Source organism: Physella acuta, unplaced genomic scaffold, assembly GCF_028476545.2.
Source record: "Physella acuta isolate Inbredline_101_S28 unplaced genomic scaffold, ASM2847654v3 ptg002481l, whole genome shotgun sequence".
NCBI classification, from domain to species: Eukaryota; Metazoa; Mollusca; class Gastropoda; family Physidae; genus Physella; species Physella acuta.
This window is the reverse complement of record NW_026733956.1, coordinates 1,966-19,053: the sequence shown is the minus strand read 5'-3', so window position 1 is coordinate 19,053 and position 17,088 is coordinate 1,966. Positions and strand designations below refer to the sequence as shown.

At 38.5% G+C, this 17,088-nt stretch overlaps 2 protein-coding genes and 1 long non-coding RNA gene across 3 annotated transcripts; 1 reads left to right on the top strand and 2 right to left on the bottom strand.

The window, feature by feature from the left end:
- The first annotated feature begins 3,511 nt into the window (after positions 1 to 3,511).
- On the top strand, positions 3,512 to 4,631 carry LOC131933379 (uncharacterized). The gene is made up of 3 exons (XR_009384945.1): positions 3,512 to 4,032; positions 4,242 to 4,311; positions 4,501 to 4,631. It is a non-coding gene; the product is annotated as an uncharacterized LOC131933379 (long non-coding RNA).
- A 1,625-nt stretch (positions 4,632 to 6,256) lies between these two features.
- Positions 6,257 to 16,540, bottom strand: LOC131933377 (metal cation symporter ZIP14; the record flags this gene model as incomplete). The annotated part of the gene is given in 6 exon segments (XM_059290159.1): positions 6,257 to 6,429; positions 8,220 to 8,410; positions 9,415 to 9,700; positions 10,415 to 10,543; positions 15,034 to 15,203; positions 16,363 to 16,540. Coding segments are annotated over 6 exon segments (1,107 nt in total), but the record flags the coding sequence as incomplete, so codon positions are not given.
- On the bottom strand, positions 12,586 to 13,177 carry LOC131933378 (coiled-coil domain-containing glutamate-rich protein 1-like). Its single transcript, XM_059290160.1, has one exon. The coding sequence runs from the start codon at positions 13,110 to 13,112 to the stop codon at positions 12,765 to 12,767; it is 348 nt and encodes a 115-aa protein (XP_059146143.1). The 5' UTR covers positions 13,113 to 13,177; the 3' UTR covers positions 12,586 to 12,764.
- Positions 16,541 to 17,088: the final 548 nt, after the last annotated feature.

The window sequence follows — 17,088 nt, the reverse complement described above, 5'->3', positions numbered from 1 at the left end:
AACACAACCACAACACAACCACAACACAACCACAACACAACCACAACACAACCACAACACAACCACAACACAACCACAACACAACCACAAAACAACCTCAACACAACCACAAAACAACCACAAAACAACCACAGCCACAACATTAGAATCACCACCAAACAACACGCTTTTTTAGGCGTCCGCGCCCAAAGAGAGCCTTTATTTAAGTCACAAAAATAGATTCTACTCCATAACTTACAATAAAACAATGCAATGCAAATAAATGTACGGCAAGTGGTGTTTACTTTTATGGTTCTAAGAAAACACATTGGCAATGTAATTAGAATCACCACCGAAAAACACGCTTTTCCCAGGCGTCCGCGCCCGCAGAGAGCCTTTTCAGCATTCTCTATACTATAATCCTAAAATTTCACCATCTGTTAACACCGAAAAACAAAAACAAAAAAATGTGATTTTGAGAGATCATAGACTAATTAGAAAATAATATAAATAATCTTAACATTTTTCTATTTTACTTATGAACCTTAACATATAATAATCAATGTGGAAGTAATAAAAAAATAACTTAAATTATTGAGAGTGAGTTAAATATTAAAAAAAAAAATTTTCCCATACGTCCGCGCTCAGAGAGAGCCTTTCCAGTCTTCTCAAAAAGTCAAATTTTACCATCTGTTTTCATAACACCGAAAAACAAAAGCAAAAAGAAAGTGATTTTTGAGAAATCATAGACTAATTAGAAAATAATAATAAATAATATAAATAATCTTAACATTTTTCTCTTTTAATTATGAACCTTAACATGTAATAATCAATGCGGTAGTAATAAAAAAAAAATTAACTTAGATATTGAGGAGTTAAATATATTTTTAAATTACCTCCCTTGCAAAAAAATTACCAAACAAAAGTTGAATTAATTAGTTTTTTCGACCTACTTTTATGGAAATGTATCCATTTTTTCTAGGAATATAAACTAAAATGATATTTGACATTGATCTTTTAAATACGTTTTAGCAATGTGCGAATATTTAATATTTTCATAACGTTATGCAAAAAAGTAAACACAGTGTCATTTATAAAATAGCTCTATGCCGCTATATAAACAAACCCTACTCTATTACTTATAATAAGACACTGCGGTGCACTGAAAAGCACAGCATGGTGCGAATGTTTACTTTTATGGTTCCAAAATCTATAGCGATGACGGAAGGAAGGACTGACACACTACCAGCAGCGTTATATTATCTATATACTACTAAAAGTCAACTTTGTTTACATGTTTGAATATTTATTTGTTTGCCTGATCGACTATTGTGATATGTTCGACTCTATCTGGAAAGCTGTAAAATAGTATGCAGGTAGAGAATAATTTTTTAATGCAGACAGACTGTTGATCACAAATTTATTTAAAGACGTTAATTAATTTATTGATTTATTCATAGTTAAATTAACCGTATTTTTTTAAAAATGTTAATACTTTGAATAAACTTTGTGGGGATAGTGACGTCCCTTGATGTGTTTACATTTTTGGTACAATAAAAATGGCGGACCCCATCATAGACTTTGTGGCCCATTCAAAAGTTTAACGCGTTACAAAGCTAATTTTCTGCCGGCTATAACTTAAACAATACGTCCTTTTGCTGTATTTATTACGTTCCAACACTTATATCAATTTTCAACTGTCTTTTTCATTTAGTTTTACGATAAATTTCTCTAGATCTAAAGATCAGCTATCGAAGGAAATTTATGAATCTAGCCTAGATCTAGATCTAGATCTAGCCTAGATGTAGGTCACTAGATTCAATGTAAATTCTACATCTAGAATCTATTTCAGGCCTTAATTATTTTATATAAATCTTTGTTTGGCTTATTTAAGATAAAATTTAATTTGAAAGTTAGTACTACTAGACTTATTTTTAGATCTAGATCTAGAATCTATACGCGTAAATCAAGTTGCATAAGGAGACACATAGTATAGTATAAAAATTCACTTGTGACGTCACGAGTAAATAGCTAAAATGGTAGCGTAGTCAGCTCTCATGCAGGAGGCACGGGTTCTAGACCAATATGTCAATGAAATTTTTTTTTTCAATTTTTTTTTTAGATGTGAATGATAACGTTGCCTATCTGAACTTGGCAAGATACAGGGCAGGTGAAGTAGAGTTCATCTGTTTCTTTGTCCTAAGCATATGAAAGGATAGTGTGGTCAGATACATGCTCGGCTGGAATTGTTTTTTAAACGATAAAAACATGTTGTCTGAGACTTGGCAGGACACTGGGCAGGTGAAGTAGAGTTGAGTAGGTCACCTGTGACGTCAGTTTATGAAGGGATAGTCCGAAATCGGTGTTTTCGGTGTTTTTAAAAGATAAAAAACATATATTTGAATGTGGGGTCTGTTTTTTGTGACGATAAGTGACACTGCAGTAGCGTACCGAGGAGGGGGGGGGACGGTAGGGGAGGGGAGGCGGGGGGTGGGGAGGGGAGGCGGGGGGGGGGGGGAAGGGGAGGCGGGGGTGGGGAGGTGGAGGGGGAAGGGGGGGGCATATGTTGGGGCGCCAAAATGGTTTGGAAAAATAAATTGATAGGTTGAGGGGGGTTCAAATCGAAAGTTTGAGTGGGGGGGGGGGGGGGGGGGGGGAAATTGCACATCAAAAGTTTGAGGGGGGGGGGGGGGTTCAAATCGAAAACTTTGTCCCCGGGCGCCGGGAAGGGTCGCTATGCCTCTGAGTGAGAGACGTGATGTTTTTTGATGGATGACCCCCGAAACCCACAGTTATCCAACGGATGACGGGTATTCTAGTAGATATTATAGATGGTTTTTGTGTGTGTAGTCAAACTATTTTTAAGGTAGACAAATTATTGTGGAACTCACACTTTAGATACAAAAATAAAACCACTGTGTATGTTTGTACAATACGAGTAAAAATACATTTACCTATATGCAGTTTTTTTTTGACAGTGGGATATGAAACTTCAGGCAGGGTCGGGCCGTAAAGCTCATGAATGCTAAACCGAAAAGGCTCAAGTTCGAACCCCTTGCAGATGAGGCTCAACACCTGGCAGTGGCGTAGCCAGGATCGTCTCAAGGGGGGGGGTTCCAATTTTTACCCGGGGACAAACTTTCGATTTGCACCCCCCCCTCAGACATTTGATTTTCCCCCCCCCTTCCAAACTTTCGATTTGCACCCCCCTCAAACTTTCGATTTGCACCCCCCTCATACTTTATATATATACCGAGTGGTCTAACCCCCCTGCCTACGCCACTGACACCTGGGGACAGCAACCATCTAGGAGAGACGACTCCAAAATCAAACAACTGCTGCCTTGTAGTTTGTTATTGGGTATAGAAAAAGGCTATAGAATTATAGAAGGCTATAGGTTATATAATTATCAGAGGCGTAGCGAGGGGGGGGGGGCGGGGGGACATATGTCCCCGGGCGCCGACCTTAGGGGGCGCCAAAATGGGTTGGGAAAATAAATTGAAAGCTTGAGGAAGGGGGGTGCAAATCGAAAATTTGAGGGGGGGGGGGTGCAAATCGAAAGTTTGTCCCCGGGCGCCGGGAGGGGTCGCTACGCCTCTGAGAATTATAAAGGCTATAGAATCAAATCCAAAATAAAAAGCAGGCTGTAATCGGAGTCAATGGCCTATATGGCGCATACCAGGTTGACAGGAAAACTTACGTGTGTTGGAGGAAATACCATAAACAAACAGTTAAGAGCTAAGAAGAAGAAGAAAAAGAAAAGAAGAAGGTAAAAAATAAGAAGATGAAGAAGAAAAAGAAGATGATGGTGAAGAAGAAAAAAACCGATCATCACTAAGGATATTAAGTTTCGCCGGGACTTTCAATCGAAGAAAGCTGATTAATTAAACATCGATCCGCTAGAGCCTTTTTATCCCTTACCAAATGTACGTGTTTTACTTTCTACATGAAAGTGGGTTAAAGCTTGAGGCAGCTTTAAATAGACCAAGATGAAAGCTGCGATAGTAGTCATCACGGTGTGGTTCATCCTGACATCGTTTTGTGTTTTATATGGTAAAGTCTGATGTGGCATTTTAAAAATTTACTATAGTTATAGCATATATTATGTAATATTCTGTATTTATACTTGAACAGTTGTATTCAATTGTGTAATATTAATCAATTCTAGCTAAGTTTTATGTATGTTTTAATACATCAACTAATCTGATCTAGACTTGCAATCGATTAACAAATAAATCTGGATCAATTTATCTGAGCACTAGGTTCTTCCAATCCATGTAACTCGGCGTGCCCCTTTGATCCGTGTCAGCATGAAAAGTGTTTGAACTGTCGGTAAGTAAACGTTGATGTTGTAGTTCACATGTTAATGGAAGGGGAGGTAAAATGTTTTTACAGCTTTAAATCTTAAGATTTTAAGATAAATAAATCTAGTTCCTTTTTACATTAAAAATACAAATAAATTATATATCTAAACCCATGTAAAAAACCGATCTAACAACAGCTTTAATTTTCTCCCCCCAGGCCCGACCCCTGCCATTTCTGTGAAATCATATGCGAAGCCTGACAAGTTCCACATTCACCAGATCGACTTCATTAAACTTTCAGCTACCCAAATGTTAAATCAATGCTGTAATAAAGCTGAAGAAACATTATATTTCTTGATGTAATCATTTCCATTTTCCATCAATACTAATAACATGATTTAAGTATTGTACAGTAAAGCCGACAAAAAAAAAATAATTTTTTAAATTTAATTTTAAATTTTTTTGATGATTGTTATTAGTTTTAAGTAATTGCATTTAACACAATCAGTACAATAAAAAAAGACATTCAACGAATAAGGAATGCTACCTGTACGATGAAAGCAGTACCTAAAGCGATTGCTTTTTGACACATCATCTAATCAAATCATCATTCATGGACGTGCACGCTAATTGTCGTAATTTCTTTAATAACAGTAAAGTATATAACATTCATAGTACTAACGTTAAACGTAGTTACTGCTTTGTTGCTATATATATATATATATATATATATATATATATATATATATATATATATATATATATATATATATATATATATATATAATTCCGTGCACCGTCCCCCCCCCCCCGAAGAAAGTCTACCCCTCAGAACAAAATGGAATTTATATAGAAAATGTATACTTTTGACAGTGTCGCCCCCTCCGAAAAAAAATTGCAAGTGCACCCCCAAAAACACAAGTGCACTTGCCAAAAAAAAGAAATATTTTACCTTGAAGGTTTTTACGTAGATTCCCCATTTCTTAAAGAAAAAAACAAAATCATCCAACATCAAATTTTACCCCTCCCCCTCCTCCCGAGCCCCATTAAACTAAACAGCGTCCCAGAAAATTAGAGTTCATCCTTTATGAACAACGCCATTAAATACAATCATTCATATTTTATAAGAATCAAGTAAACATTGTTCACGTGTAGTATTATAGCATTAGAGGACAATCATAGAATATACATTTTAAATTTTGTTTTTTAAAATACATTTTTATACATATAATAACGTGTGGTTTATTATGCATCTAAAATATCACATAAATAACATGTGGTTTTGCATGATAAAAAGTATATTTAATACATTTATTCAATAAAGTTTTAATAAACTAATAGAAATAAATTTCCGAAACATACATTATCCAGTCTCCGCGTTCTCAAAAATTTAAAATTTAAATTCGCACCCCCCCCCCCCAAAATCAAATTTCAAGTGCCCCCCCCCCCCCCCACAAGTACACTGTCTGAAAGAAACATTGCTAGGGTTGTGGTTTAGCGCGATTATCGGGGTTAGGTTCAGTGGTCAGGGTTTTGGAAAATTGTCAAGATTACCATTCGAGATCTAGGGTTTAAGGGCCAGGGTTTGGGTTAAATTAAGAAAAAAAAAGTGGAAAATACTATTAAAATTATACATTCTTTTCGACCTTAGTGGCGTATATACATTTTTTTCACTTTAGATCAAAATTTATTCTCTCGGAATACATCAATAAATAACTAGACACAACACAACTAAGCTACCCACGCTCTATAAATGTATGTGCTGCCTTGATTAATAGTAATTATATTTTTAGAAACTCACTCCAAACCCTTCCACCCCCAACTACATGCTATACGTCATAAATCACTTAATTGATTCCACATAATAGACCAATAGGGCTGGTAAGTAGGTCACCAACCAGTTCTACGGCTCAATAAAACCTGCATGAGCGATATAACTGGTTGGTGACCTACTTACCAGCCCTATTTGTATTAGCCCGGGTTATCACACATTTTATTCCACGACGATGAAAGAGCTGATGTTGACGATGAAGATGATGATGCCGGCACCGATGAGGAGTCCAGCCGCGTGCAGGACGGCGACGACCTTGGCCTCGTGACCTCCGCGCGCCAACAACGTGTCCAGATGGTTACTCATGTCCGGCAGCTGCAGAAGAAACAGGTGTGAGTTGATCACGTGATCGTCAAATGTCCGGACCCGGCTTGATCAAAATAATTTCATTTAATATATTTGAAATAGATATTATATTATCACGATACTTGTAATAAAAACAATGACTGTTCAAGTGGTGAAAAATCAAAAAAATATAATGGAAACCCATGGACAAGTTAATTTGGGAGTAGAAGAATTTACTCATTATAAATAGATCGATTATTATATAGGTCTATCAATTAAAAAATAAATTGGTGCATTTTTTCGGACATCACTAGTCCATGCTGCTCCCTGCACCAGTCCCAACCTGCCCTAAACCTATTCACAACCTCCCCTAGTCCCAACCTCCCCTAGACCTAGTCCCTTCCTTAGACCTAGTCCCAGCCCTCCCTAGACCTAGTCCCAGACTCCCCTAGACGTAGTCTGAGCCTCCCCTAGACCTAGTCCCTCCCCTAGACCTAGTCCCTCCCCCAGACCTAGTCCCTCCCTTAGACCTAGTCCCTCCCTTAGACCTAGTCCCAGCCCTCCCTAGACCTAGTCCCAACATCCCCTAGACCTAGTCCCTCCCTTAGACCTAGTCCCAGCCCTCCCTAGACCTAGTCCCAGACTCCCCTAGACCTAGTCCCAGCCCTCCCTAGACCTAGTCCCAGACTCCCCTAGACCTAGTCCCAGACTCCCCTAGACCTAGCTTCAGCCTCCCCTAGACCTAGTCCCTCCCCTAGACCTAGCTTCAGCCTCCCCTAGACCTAGTCCCTCCCTTAGACCTAGTCCCAGACTCCCCTAGACCTAGTCCCAGCCCTCCCTAGACCTAGTCCCAGACTCCCCTAGACCTAGCTTCAGCCTCCCCTAGACCTAGTCCCTCCCTTAGACCTAGTCCCAGCCCTCCCTAGACCTAGTCCCAACCTCCCCTAGACCTAGTCCCTCCCTTAGACCTAGTCCCTCCCCTAGACCTAGTCCCTCCCTTAGACCTAGTCCCAGCCCTCCCTAGACCTAGTCCCAACCTCCCCTAGACCTAGTCCCAACATCCCCTAGACGTAGTCTGAGCCTCCCCTAGACCTAGTCCCATCCCCTAGACCTAGCTTCAGCCTCCCCTAGACCTAGTCCCTCCCTTAGACCTAGTCCCAGCCCTCCCTAGACCTAGTCCCAGACTCCCCTAGACGTAGTCTGAGCCTCCCCTAGACCTAGTCCCAACATCCCCTAGACCTAGTCCCTCCCCTAGACCTAGTCCCTCCCTTAGACCTAGTCCCTCCCTTAGACCTAGTCCCTCCCTTAGACCTAGTCCCAGCCCTCCCTAGACCTAGTCCCAACCTCCCCTAGACCTAGTCCCAACCTCCCCTAGACCTAGTCCCAGACTCCCCTAGACTTAGTCCGAGCCTCCCCTAGACCTAGTCCCTCCCTTAGACCTAGTCACAGCCCTCCCTAGACCTAGTCCCAACCTCCCCTAGACCTAGTCCCAACCTCCCCTAGACCTAATCCCAGACTCCCCTAGACCTAGTCCGAACCTCCCCTAGACCTAGTCCCAACCTCCCTATGACCTATTCTATACTTACCATCTTGTAAACAGCTGAGGTAAGGGAAATAATGTTTGTGAGATGGTAGGTGTAGTGTTTTTGTGGCTTTTAATACGTATTTTTATTTGGATTGTAAAAGAAGTCCAAAAGTTACGCTTTACTTTACTGATTCATTGAAATATTGAAGGCAAGGTTATATATTTGATTTACTACTAGTAATAATTAAACATCAAATAAAAAAAATAAGAGTAAAAACCTAAAATCAAAACCTACCATATCTACTAACGGTACATAAAGAAAAAGCCCGCCAGCTATAGCGAAGATCCACTTGCTGGCTTCAGCTATATTGCTGCCTAGGAACACGCCAATGACCAGCCCAACCAGGCATACGCAGGCAGACAGGAAGTTGATGAACAAAGATTTTTTGATGGACAAACCAGAATGGAGCAGTATCGCTATATCAGCTGTGGGAGAAGAGTTTGGAAAAGGGAATTCATAAGAGAAAAGAATAAATGAAACATTATATTTGTTACTTCCCTTTAAAAATAAAAAATAAAAAAGGAAAATAGATTAGCTGAAAATTTTTGAATAAAGAACATCTAGTTCTTAAAAACATAATAATTAATACATTACTTTGTTTTGGGTTTCAAAAGTTTTAATGTATTTAGTGTGGAAGTTTTAGTGTTTGTAAGGGGTCATCCATCAATGACGTCACGCTTTTTTGGACGATTTTTACCTCCCCCCTCCCCTCCGTCACACATCGTCACAAAAAGCCAGACCCCCCCTAAAATGACGTCACACCTCAGCCTAAACCCCCCTCAATATTGCAGCTGAATGTTTCTTAAAACATCGAAATTTTCCAAAATCTTGTCTGAACTCTGTCAATATAGAGACTTTTAATCAATTCCTATTGCAATTCATTAAAACAGTTTTCTAAACCGCGAAATAACGTCTAAAATCCGTTTTCTAACATTGCTTTTTTATAATGCAAAAGTGTGACGTCGCACCATCTGAACCCCCCCCCCCCCACCCCTCATCACACACCGTCACAAAATTACGGACAGCCTCTCCGCCCTACGAGTGTGACGTCATTTATGGACGATCCCTAATATATTGAAGTCGGGTATCCCAGAATTGTAGTATATTGAGTGCAGATAGTTAAAGAGTCGGTATATATTTGTGTGGAGGGATGTGAAGCGTTATGGTGGGGTGTGAATGAGTGTGTGTGTGTGGGTGGGTGGCAGTGTTTCTTCCAGACTTTTTTCTCCGGGGTGCACTTGAAATTTTCGTTGGGGGGGGGGGGGGGGCGGACAACAATTTTCGGGGGGGGGGGGGTGCGGACACTGTCAAAAGTATATATTTTCTATATAAATTCCATTTTGTTTGGGGGGGGGGATGCCTGGAAGAAACTCTGGTTGGTGGTGGGGGGTTCAAATAAAGGGAGAGAAGCAGTCCAGCTAATACTTGCCTAGTTCATGGGGTAGTTCCTCGCATATAATAGCCAAAGAAATGCTAATGCCCAGTGTAATATCTTCAGTAAAAGCCGCGCCGATGGATAACCCGTCCACAAAATTGTGGATTACGTCCCCTGCCATCACCATCCATGCCAGCGTCATTTTAGCCCCCATATCTTCATTCGGTAGATGCGAGTGCGCATGCTCGTTCTTCTCCGTCAGTTGCTTTTTTTCCGTCAGTGGCACGTTGACGCCATTTTCTTGAGTTGACACGGTGAACGAGACATCGGCGTCCTCTAGCTAGAAGTATGGTAACATATTTTATTATAGTCATCTAGTTAATCTATTTTCAACAGTTACAAAAAAAAAAAGAAAAAAAAAGAAAACCAGAAAAAAACCCCAGAAAAAAAAACCCAGAAAAAACAACAACCAAAAACACAACATGATCCAGTGGTATGTTACACGCTAATTTAAGAGCATTTGGAGTTCGCCTTTCGGTGTAAGTCAGAAGGACTTCCCAGAGTCCAGTAGCTTTAACAGATACTGACTGCAGTTGTGGAACATTAAGTTCTGTTGAAAATAAGTCGAGGTAAAAGAAACAGATAAACTCTACTTCATCTGCCTTATAAACCACCAGACCGTGACAGAGGCGTAGCAACGGGTGAGGGGGGGGGTTCAGATGTCTAGGGGCGCAAAATGGGTTGGAAAAAAAATAAAGCTCATTTTAGCTGCAGTTTTGAATTATAAATATAAAAAAAATATATGGAGGTAGGAGGGGGGGGGGCAGATTGAAAGTTTGTACCCGGGCGCCGGGAGGGGTCGCTACGCCTCTGGACCGTGAACATTCATCTGTTACATAATAATCACATAATGCAATATTTGTCTAGAGACAACGAAAGTAAAATGCTTGTCATTTTCATTAGTTGTCATAATACCATACCATAATTACTTAAGATCTAAGAATAAATATTTCTTGTGACCTATTGGTAAGATATATTTTTGTCATTTTCATACCTTTCTTTTGTACAAAACTGTTTTCAAGATCCTCTCCAGGCTAAAGAAGACGTAAATTGAAATGATGGCCACTGATGCTTTCCATATATACGCGTTACCCAGCTCTTCAATGGCGATAATGTCGAAGGACTGAAACGACAGATTTAACTTAAACAGTAAATTGTTTTCATATGCATATACACGTACTACGCACTACGTACTACGCACTACGCACTACGCACAACGCACAACGCACTACGTAAACGTACACGTACCTGTACCTGTACACGTACACGTACATATGTAAATATATATATATATATATATATATATATATATATATATATATATATATATATATATATATATATATATATATATATATATATCTTCATTTATTCAATAACGGTAACAACAGAAGACACGGAGACCTTTTTTTCACATTGGCCGTTTAAAAAAAAACCAAAAAACAAAACAAAACAACAACACAATAACGGCGTTGTAATAATCAGCAATGGAGTAGTAAACACAGAGCGGTAAGCTTAAAATTTAATAATTACAGTACATTTAGTTTAGCGAAAGGAGAGAAGTCTAAATGCAGTCGACTGGAATTAATGTCGAATTTACTAAAATGTGAATTATCGATTTAGAAAACCCATTGTTAGTCCTTATTGCAAATTTTAAAGTCAAAATTTAAAAATGTTGGACTCCATGAATAGCCGTAATATTATTAGTTCGATACGAAGCACATAGAGTTCACATGCGGTTCTGTTGGTCACTTGACATTTGATGATGTGAGGATGATAACATCACACATCTCCAGGATGTGAGGATGGTAACATCATGTATTCCAGGGGTCGGCAACCTTTTGAGACGGAAGAGCCAAATGTCACAATTTACCAAATTTCCCAGTTTTTAAAGAGCCACTAACATTTTTATTTCATATTTGATTAGTATTATATATATATATATATATATATATATATATATATATATATATATATATATATATATATATATATATATATATATATAAAATTTAAAATAAATAGCTTTAAATATCAAATGATTTTTATCCATGTTATCTGCTAGAATAATAAAAACAGTAACCAAATTATATATCTTTAATTATTCAATACTATTTACAATAGTTTAGCCTTGCATGCCTTTTGAAAGTTTGTTTAAACCTGGTTCATAACTTGTTTTCAGTTTCAAGCACGCCTCTTGATTTTTATTTGTTATTTGGCTTTTTACTTATCTTTTATATTATATTCATGCAAGAAAACGCTTGCTCGCATGAATATGTTGACCCGAAGATCGTCAGCACTCCAAATAACAACTTCTTCACCTCACTGTAGCATCCTGCAAGACTATTCCATGTGTCAAATACGAGCACAGTTGTGCAGCGAAACGTGCTTGTTTTTCTGGACCTCCAACTCTTCTAACTTGCTCTTGAGATCAGTAAACTTACCACTCCACAAATGTTTGGATTTCAAATCGAGCAATTTGATTTGTAGAGAACCAGCATCAATTCAAAATAGCTTAAAGTCAATCTCATTATTTTTTTGTGTTGAGATAATCTACTATGAAGGTTAGAGTACTTGCATTTGCTTGGAATCGCTCAAATCCGTTAGTTAACCCATCCTTCATTTTGTTTTTAGTAATGCTGAAGTGATTTATGCTAATAGTAGCATTGGTTTTATCACGATATATTTTTTCCCCACATTTTTCGAAATAAAGTATTTTACTGCTCTCCGTGTCTTCAACAAAGTGAAGCAATTTTGTTTCGAAACAATCTTCTTCAAGCAAGGCAAAGACTGGGTTTTTCTTTCCTTGCAGTTTTATATTTAGCTCGTTTAGTTTATTTGTGATATCCACCATGAAGTTGAATGTTTCAATTTGGGATAGACAAGTTAATTGGAAGTACATTGAAATAGGGAGTAGCTAAATATTCTAATAGAATAGCGAGCGTTTATTATTATGTCGTTCATAACCGAGTGTTACAGAACATTATTTTGATGAAACTTGAAAATAATATAAAATAATTATTAATGTTTGTGCACATAGCTGAAGAGCCGCAAGTTGACATCCAAAGAGCCGCAAGCGGCTCGCGAGCCGCAGGTTGCCGACATCTGATGTATTCTGTTTACTGCCAAATTTTCATTTAAATTTTTTTTTTTTTTTTTTTTTTTTTTAAATACATTAAGATGTTTATTACAAGAACAGTACAAATGATGAGAACCATGATGAAGTGTACAACCTGACTATAAATATCTCAGTTTTCTCCTGAACATGATGATAAACACATTTTTACAAGTTTGTGATTAAATTCAAAATGAAAAGGAAAAAAAAAATTATATATATAATAGAACTAAGCAGATTCAGTTGTTTCTGTGGTGCCATTCGATGATTCATTTGAGTCTGTCTTTGCCTTTTTCTTCGGACTTTCATCTTCTGCATCTTCACTTTCTTTTTCATCTACAGATCGCTTTTCTGCTGTTGTTTCTTCTGTTTTAGATTCTGACTCTTCTGAGCTAGCATTTTCATTTGTATTTTCTTCTGAATCTTCTGTTTTCGTGTTTTCTTCTGTTTGTTCTTCTGCTTCAGCATCAGCCTCATCAGCTTTGCCTTTCACATCTTCAACTGTCTTTGCTACAATTGGCTCTGTGGTCTCTTTTGTTTCTGACTCAACAGCAACATCATCCTTTGTTCCAGGCATTGTAAAATTGTGTGGTTTTCAGCGGACGACGACAGAAACGCTGTTGTTCCTTCCACGACAAAGAACGAGATTTTCATTTAAACGAGATAGTTTTAAATAAACTGCATTTTTGAAGTGACCTAAGTAACATTGAAACAACTGTCTAATTTTTAAACAAAAATCCAGTTTAGTTTCAAGTGGTGTGTGTGTGTGAGAATGTGTGGATAGAGATGGATTGTGTTTGGGAAGCGAACACAGGTCAACAGCCTTATTTTCTCTTACACAAAATTTACATTTTATTCGTTGAACCATCGAAACCAGATGACATCAATTAAAAGAAAAAAAATCCTTCTTCCATTTGTGTAAATCCACCTTATATCCCCGTCTTGCCTCCCTTGATTAAATCTTCTGACACAGAGGTAAAAAAAAATCACGACATACTCTTTCTCTCCCCTTTTCAAGTAATTCCCCACTCTTTTGTATTACATTAAAAAAAATGTTTACAAAAATCGCAAAATAAATAAAATTAGATAAAAAGTATATAACAAAACAAGGTACCATGAAACAAGAAAATGGTCTTCTTTTAGAGATGTACTCTATTCCTATAGACAGATACAAGCATAAGCGGAAAACGATGTGAAAAGCACAGGTTGATTTGAAAATTCCAGTGTAATGACACATAGGAGAAATAGTAATGATATATATATATATATATATATATATATATATATATATATATATATATATATATATATATATATATATATATATATATATATGTATATATATATATATATATATATATATATATATATATATATATATATATATATATATATATATATATATATATATTATATATAGGACAGCGTGGTAGGAGGGTTGATTGAGCATACGACTAAAATGCTCGAGTCGACACAGCAATTATGGGTACCTGACTCACGTTAGGGAAAGTAAAGGCGACTGGGCATAGTGCTGACCACACTATCCTTCCATATACCTAGGTCATTGAAACAGGTAAACTCTACTTCAACTGCCCCATGGACCATCAGGTTTGAAAAGGAGAACTTACTTGCTGGTATAAATAATTATTCTGAACTTTGTAAGAAATAGTAATGATCTTGGCTACACATAGTACTGACCTCTGGTATAATAATGACCTGTTGTATGGCTAGTACTGACCTCTGGTATAATAATGACCTGTTGTATGGCTAGTACTGACCTCTGGTATAATAATGACCTGTTGTATGGCTAGTACTGACCTCTGGTATAATAATGACCTGTTGTATGGCTAGTACTGACCTCTGGTATAATAATGACCTGTTGTATGACTAGTACTGACCTCTAGTATAATAATGACCTGTTGTATGACTAGTACTGACCTCTAGTATAATAATGACCTGTTGTATGGCTAGTACTGACCTCTAGTATAATAATGACCTGTTGTATGACTAGTACTGACCTCTAGTATAATAATGACCTGTTGTATGGCTAGTACTGACCTCTGGTATAATAATGACCTGTTGTATGGCTAGTACTGACCTCTGGTATAATAATGACCTGTTGTATGGCTAGTACTGACCTCTGGTATAATAATGACCTGTTGTATGGCTAGTACTGACCTCTGGTATAATAATGACCTGTTGTATGGCTAGTACTGACCTCTGGTATAATAATGACCTGTTGTATGGCTAGTACTGACCTCTGGTATAATAATGACCTGTTGTATGGCTAGTACTGACCTCTGGTATAATAATGACCTGTTGTATGGCTAGTTTTGACCTCTGGTATAATAATGACCTGTTGTATGGCTAGTACTGACCTCTGGTATAATAATGACCTGTTGTATGGCTAGTACTGACCTCTAGTATAATAATGACCTGTTGTATGGCTAGTACTGACCTCTGGTATAATAATGACCTGTTGTATGGCTAGTACTGACCTCTGGAAGAAGCACCAGAAGACTGGTGGAGGCCAGCGACCCGGCTCCCATGGCAACCAGAAACTGCAGCAGACGTTTGAAGAACCGGCGCTCCATGATCGGTCCCAGGCAGGCGCCGATGTTGGAGATGAGGATGATTAGGGAGGCGAACCCAAAGCTGTAGCCCCAGGCTGGGTGAGAGGTGGGGTGGGGGAGATACAATAAATTAATATTTCAGCAGAACTTGGGGTGTGGGGTGCACAATACGATATTTAACAGTAAGAAAACTTTCGATTTTATATATATATATATATATATATATATATATATATATATATATATATATATATATATATATATATATATATATATATATATATATATATATATATATATATATATATATGTATATATATATATGTGCCTATATGTATGTGTGTGTACTATATAGCCCTATAGTATACATTTATATATTAGTTTACAAATATATCTAACGCAACAGTAGAAAAATTCCAGTATAGCTTGACATTCGGAACAGAAAGTGGTGAATTGGCAATTAGTATGACAAGATTAAAGCATATTATCATGAAATCTAAAAGGAAAAGAGAAAGACACAATAAACACCTGGCGTATAGAAATAAGAAAAAGCCAGGGATATTACTTAACAGAGTTGACAAACCACACACACAAAAAAACAGCCAATAGATAAGGACATCAAAGCCCGTAAATGGGGGATGGATTGGGCATACTTTGAGAAGGAAGAGAAGATATTATCGCGTGGAAAGCTTTGAACTGGAATCCCCAGGGAAAAAGGTAAGTGGGTCGGCCAAAGAGATCATAGAGAAGAACAGTAGAAGATAAGGCAAAGGCCGAGAGGCTTAAGTGAGCACAGATCAAGAAAGCTGGGGAAAACCGAGTCCGGTGGTAAAGTGTGGTCGCAGCCCTTTGCTACCAAGTGGCGCCCAAAGGAATAAGTCGAAAAGTTGACAAAAAAAAAATAATAGAAAAAAAAAAAAAAAAAAAAAAAGAACAATAGAGAATGAAATAATGTTGTAAATGTGATATGCTCAACTGTAAGTTATGGGGCGGAATGGTCTAGCGGTAGAGAGCTGGATTGCTAACCCGAATCCGGGTTCAAGTCAGTAGACCATCCCTGAGTCCCCCCAAATCTGATGGGTACCTAGTGCTAACCACACTATCTCTTCATATGCCGAGGTCACAGAAACAAGTGAATTCTACTTCACTTGCCCCATAGACCGTCAGGTTTGAAAGGGAAACTTTAATTTAACTGTAAGTTGAAAAAGGCTAAATGATATATGGTTGTATGTATTTGTACAAATATGATCTCACCTTCAGCCGTTGTGGGGTGCTTCTTGTACCTCCCATGGTAGGTGTGTTCAACAGCACCCCTGGAGCAGTTCTCAGAGCTCAGGGTGTTGAGGGCGATGGGTATGGCGGAGACAAGGCCGTCTGCTGCTAGTTTACCTTCCACCGCCAAGCTGGTGTAGATCTCTTTGATGCCAGGGCACTGGGAGGGAAAGGTTTCAGTTAAATGACAAGATGCCAGGGGCACTGGGAGGGGGGAAGGTTTCAGTTAAATGACAAGATGCCAGGGCACTGGGAGGGGGGAAGGTTTCAGTTAAATGACAAGATGCCAGGGCACCGGGAGGGGGGAAGGTTTCAGTTAAATGACAAGATGCCAGGGCACCGGGAGGGGGGAAGGTTTCAGTTAAATGACAAGATGCCAGGGCACTGGGAGGGGGGGGGGGAAGGTTTCAGTTAGATGACAAGATGCCAGGGCACTGGGAGGGGGGAAGGTTTCAGTTAAATGACAAGATGCCAGGGCACTGGGAGGTGGGAAGGTTTCAGTTAAATGACAAGATGCCAGGGCACTGGGAGGGGGGAAGGTTTCAGTTAGATGACAAGATGCCAGGGCACTGGGAGGGGGGAAGGTTTCAGTTAAATGACAAGATGCCAGGGCACCGGGAGGGGGGAAGGTTTCAGTTAAATGACAAGATGCCAGGGCACTGGGAGGGGGGAAGGTTTCAGTTAAATGACAAGATGCCAGGGCACTGG

What these genes read in the sequence shown, in the direction of transcription:
- LOC131933378 (XM_059290160.1), bottom strand. Translation starts at nt 13,112, where the DNA reads ATGCCTGGAACAAAGGATGATGTTGCTGTTGAGTCAGAAACAAAAGAG.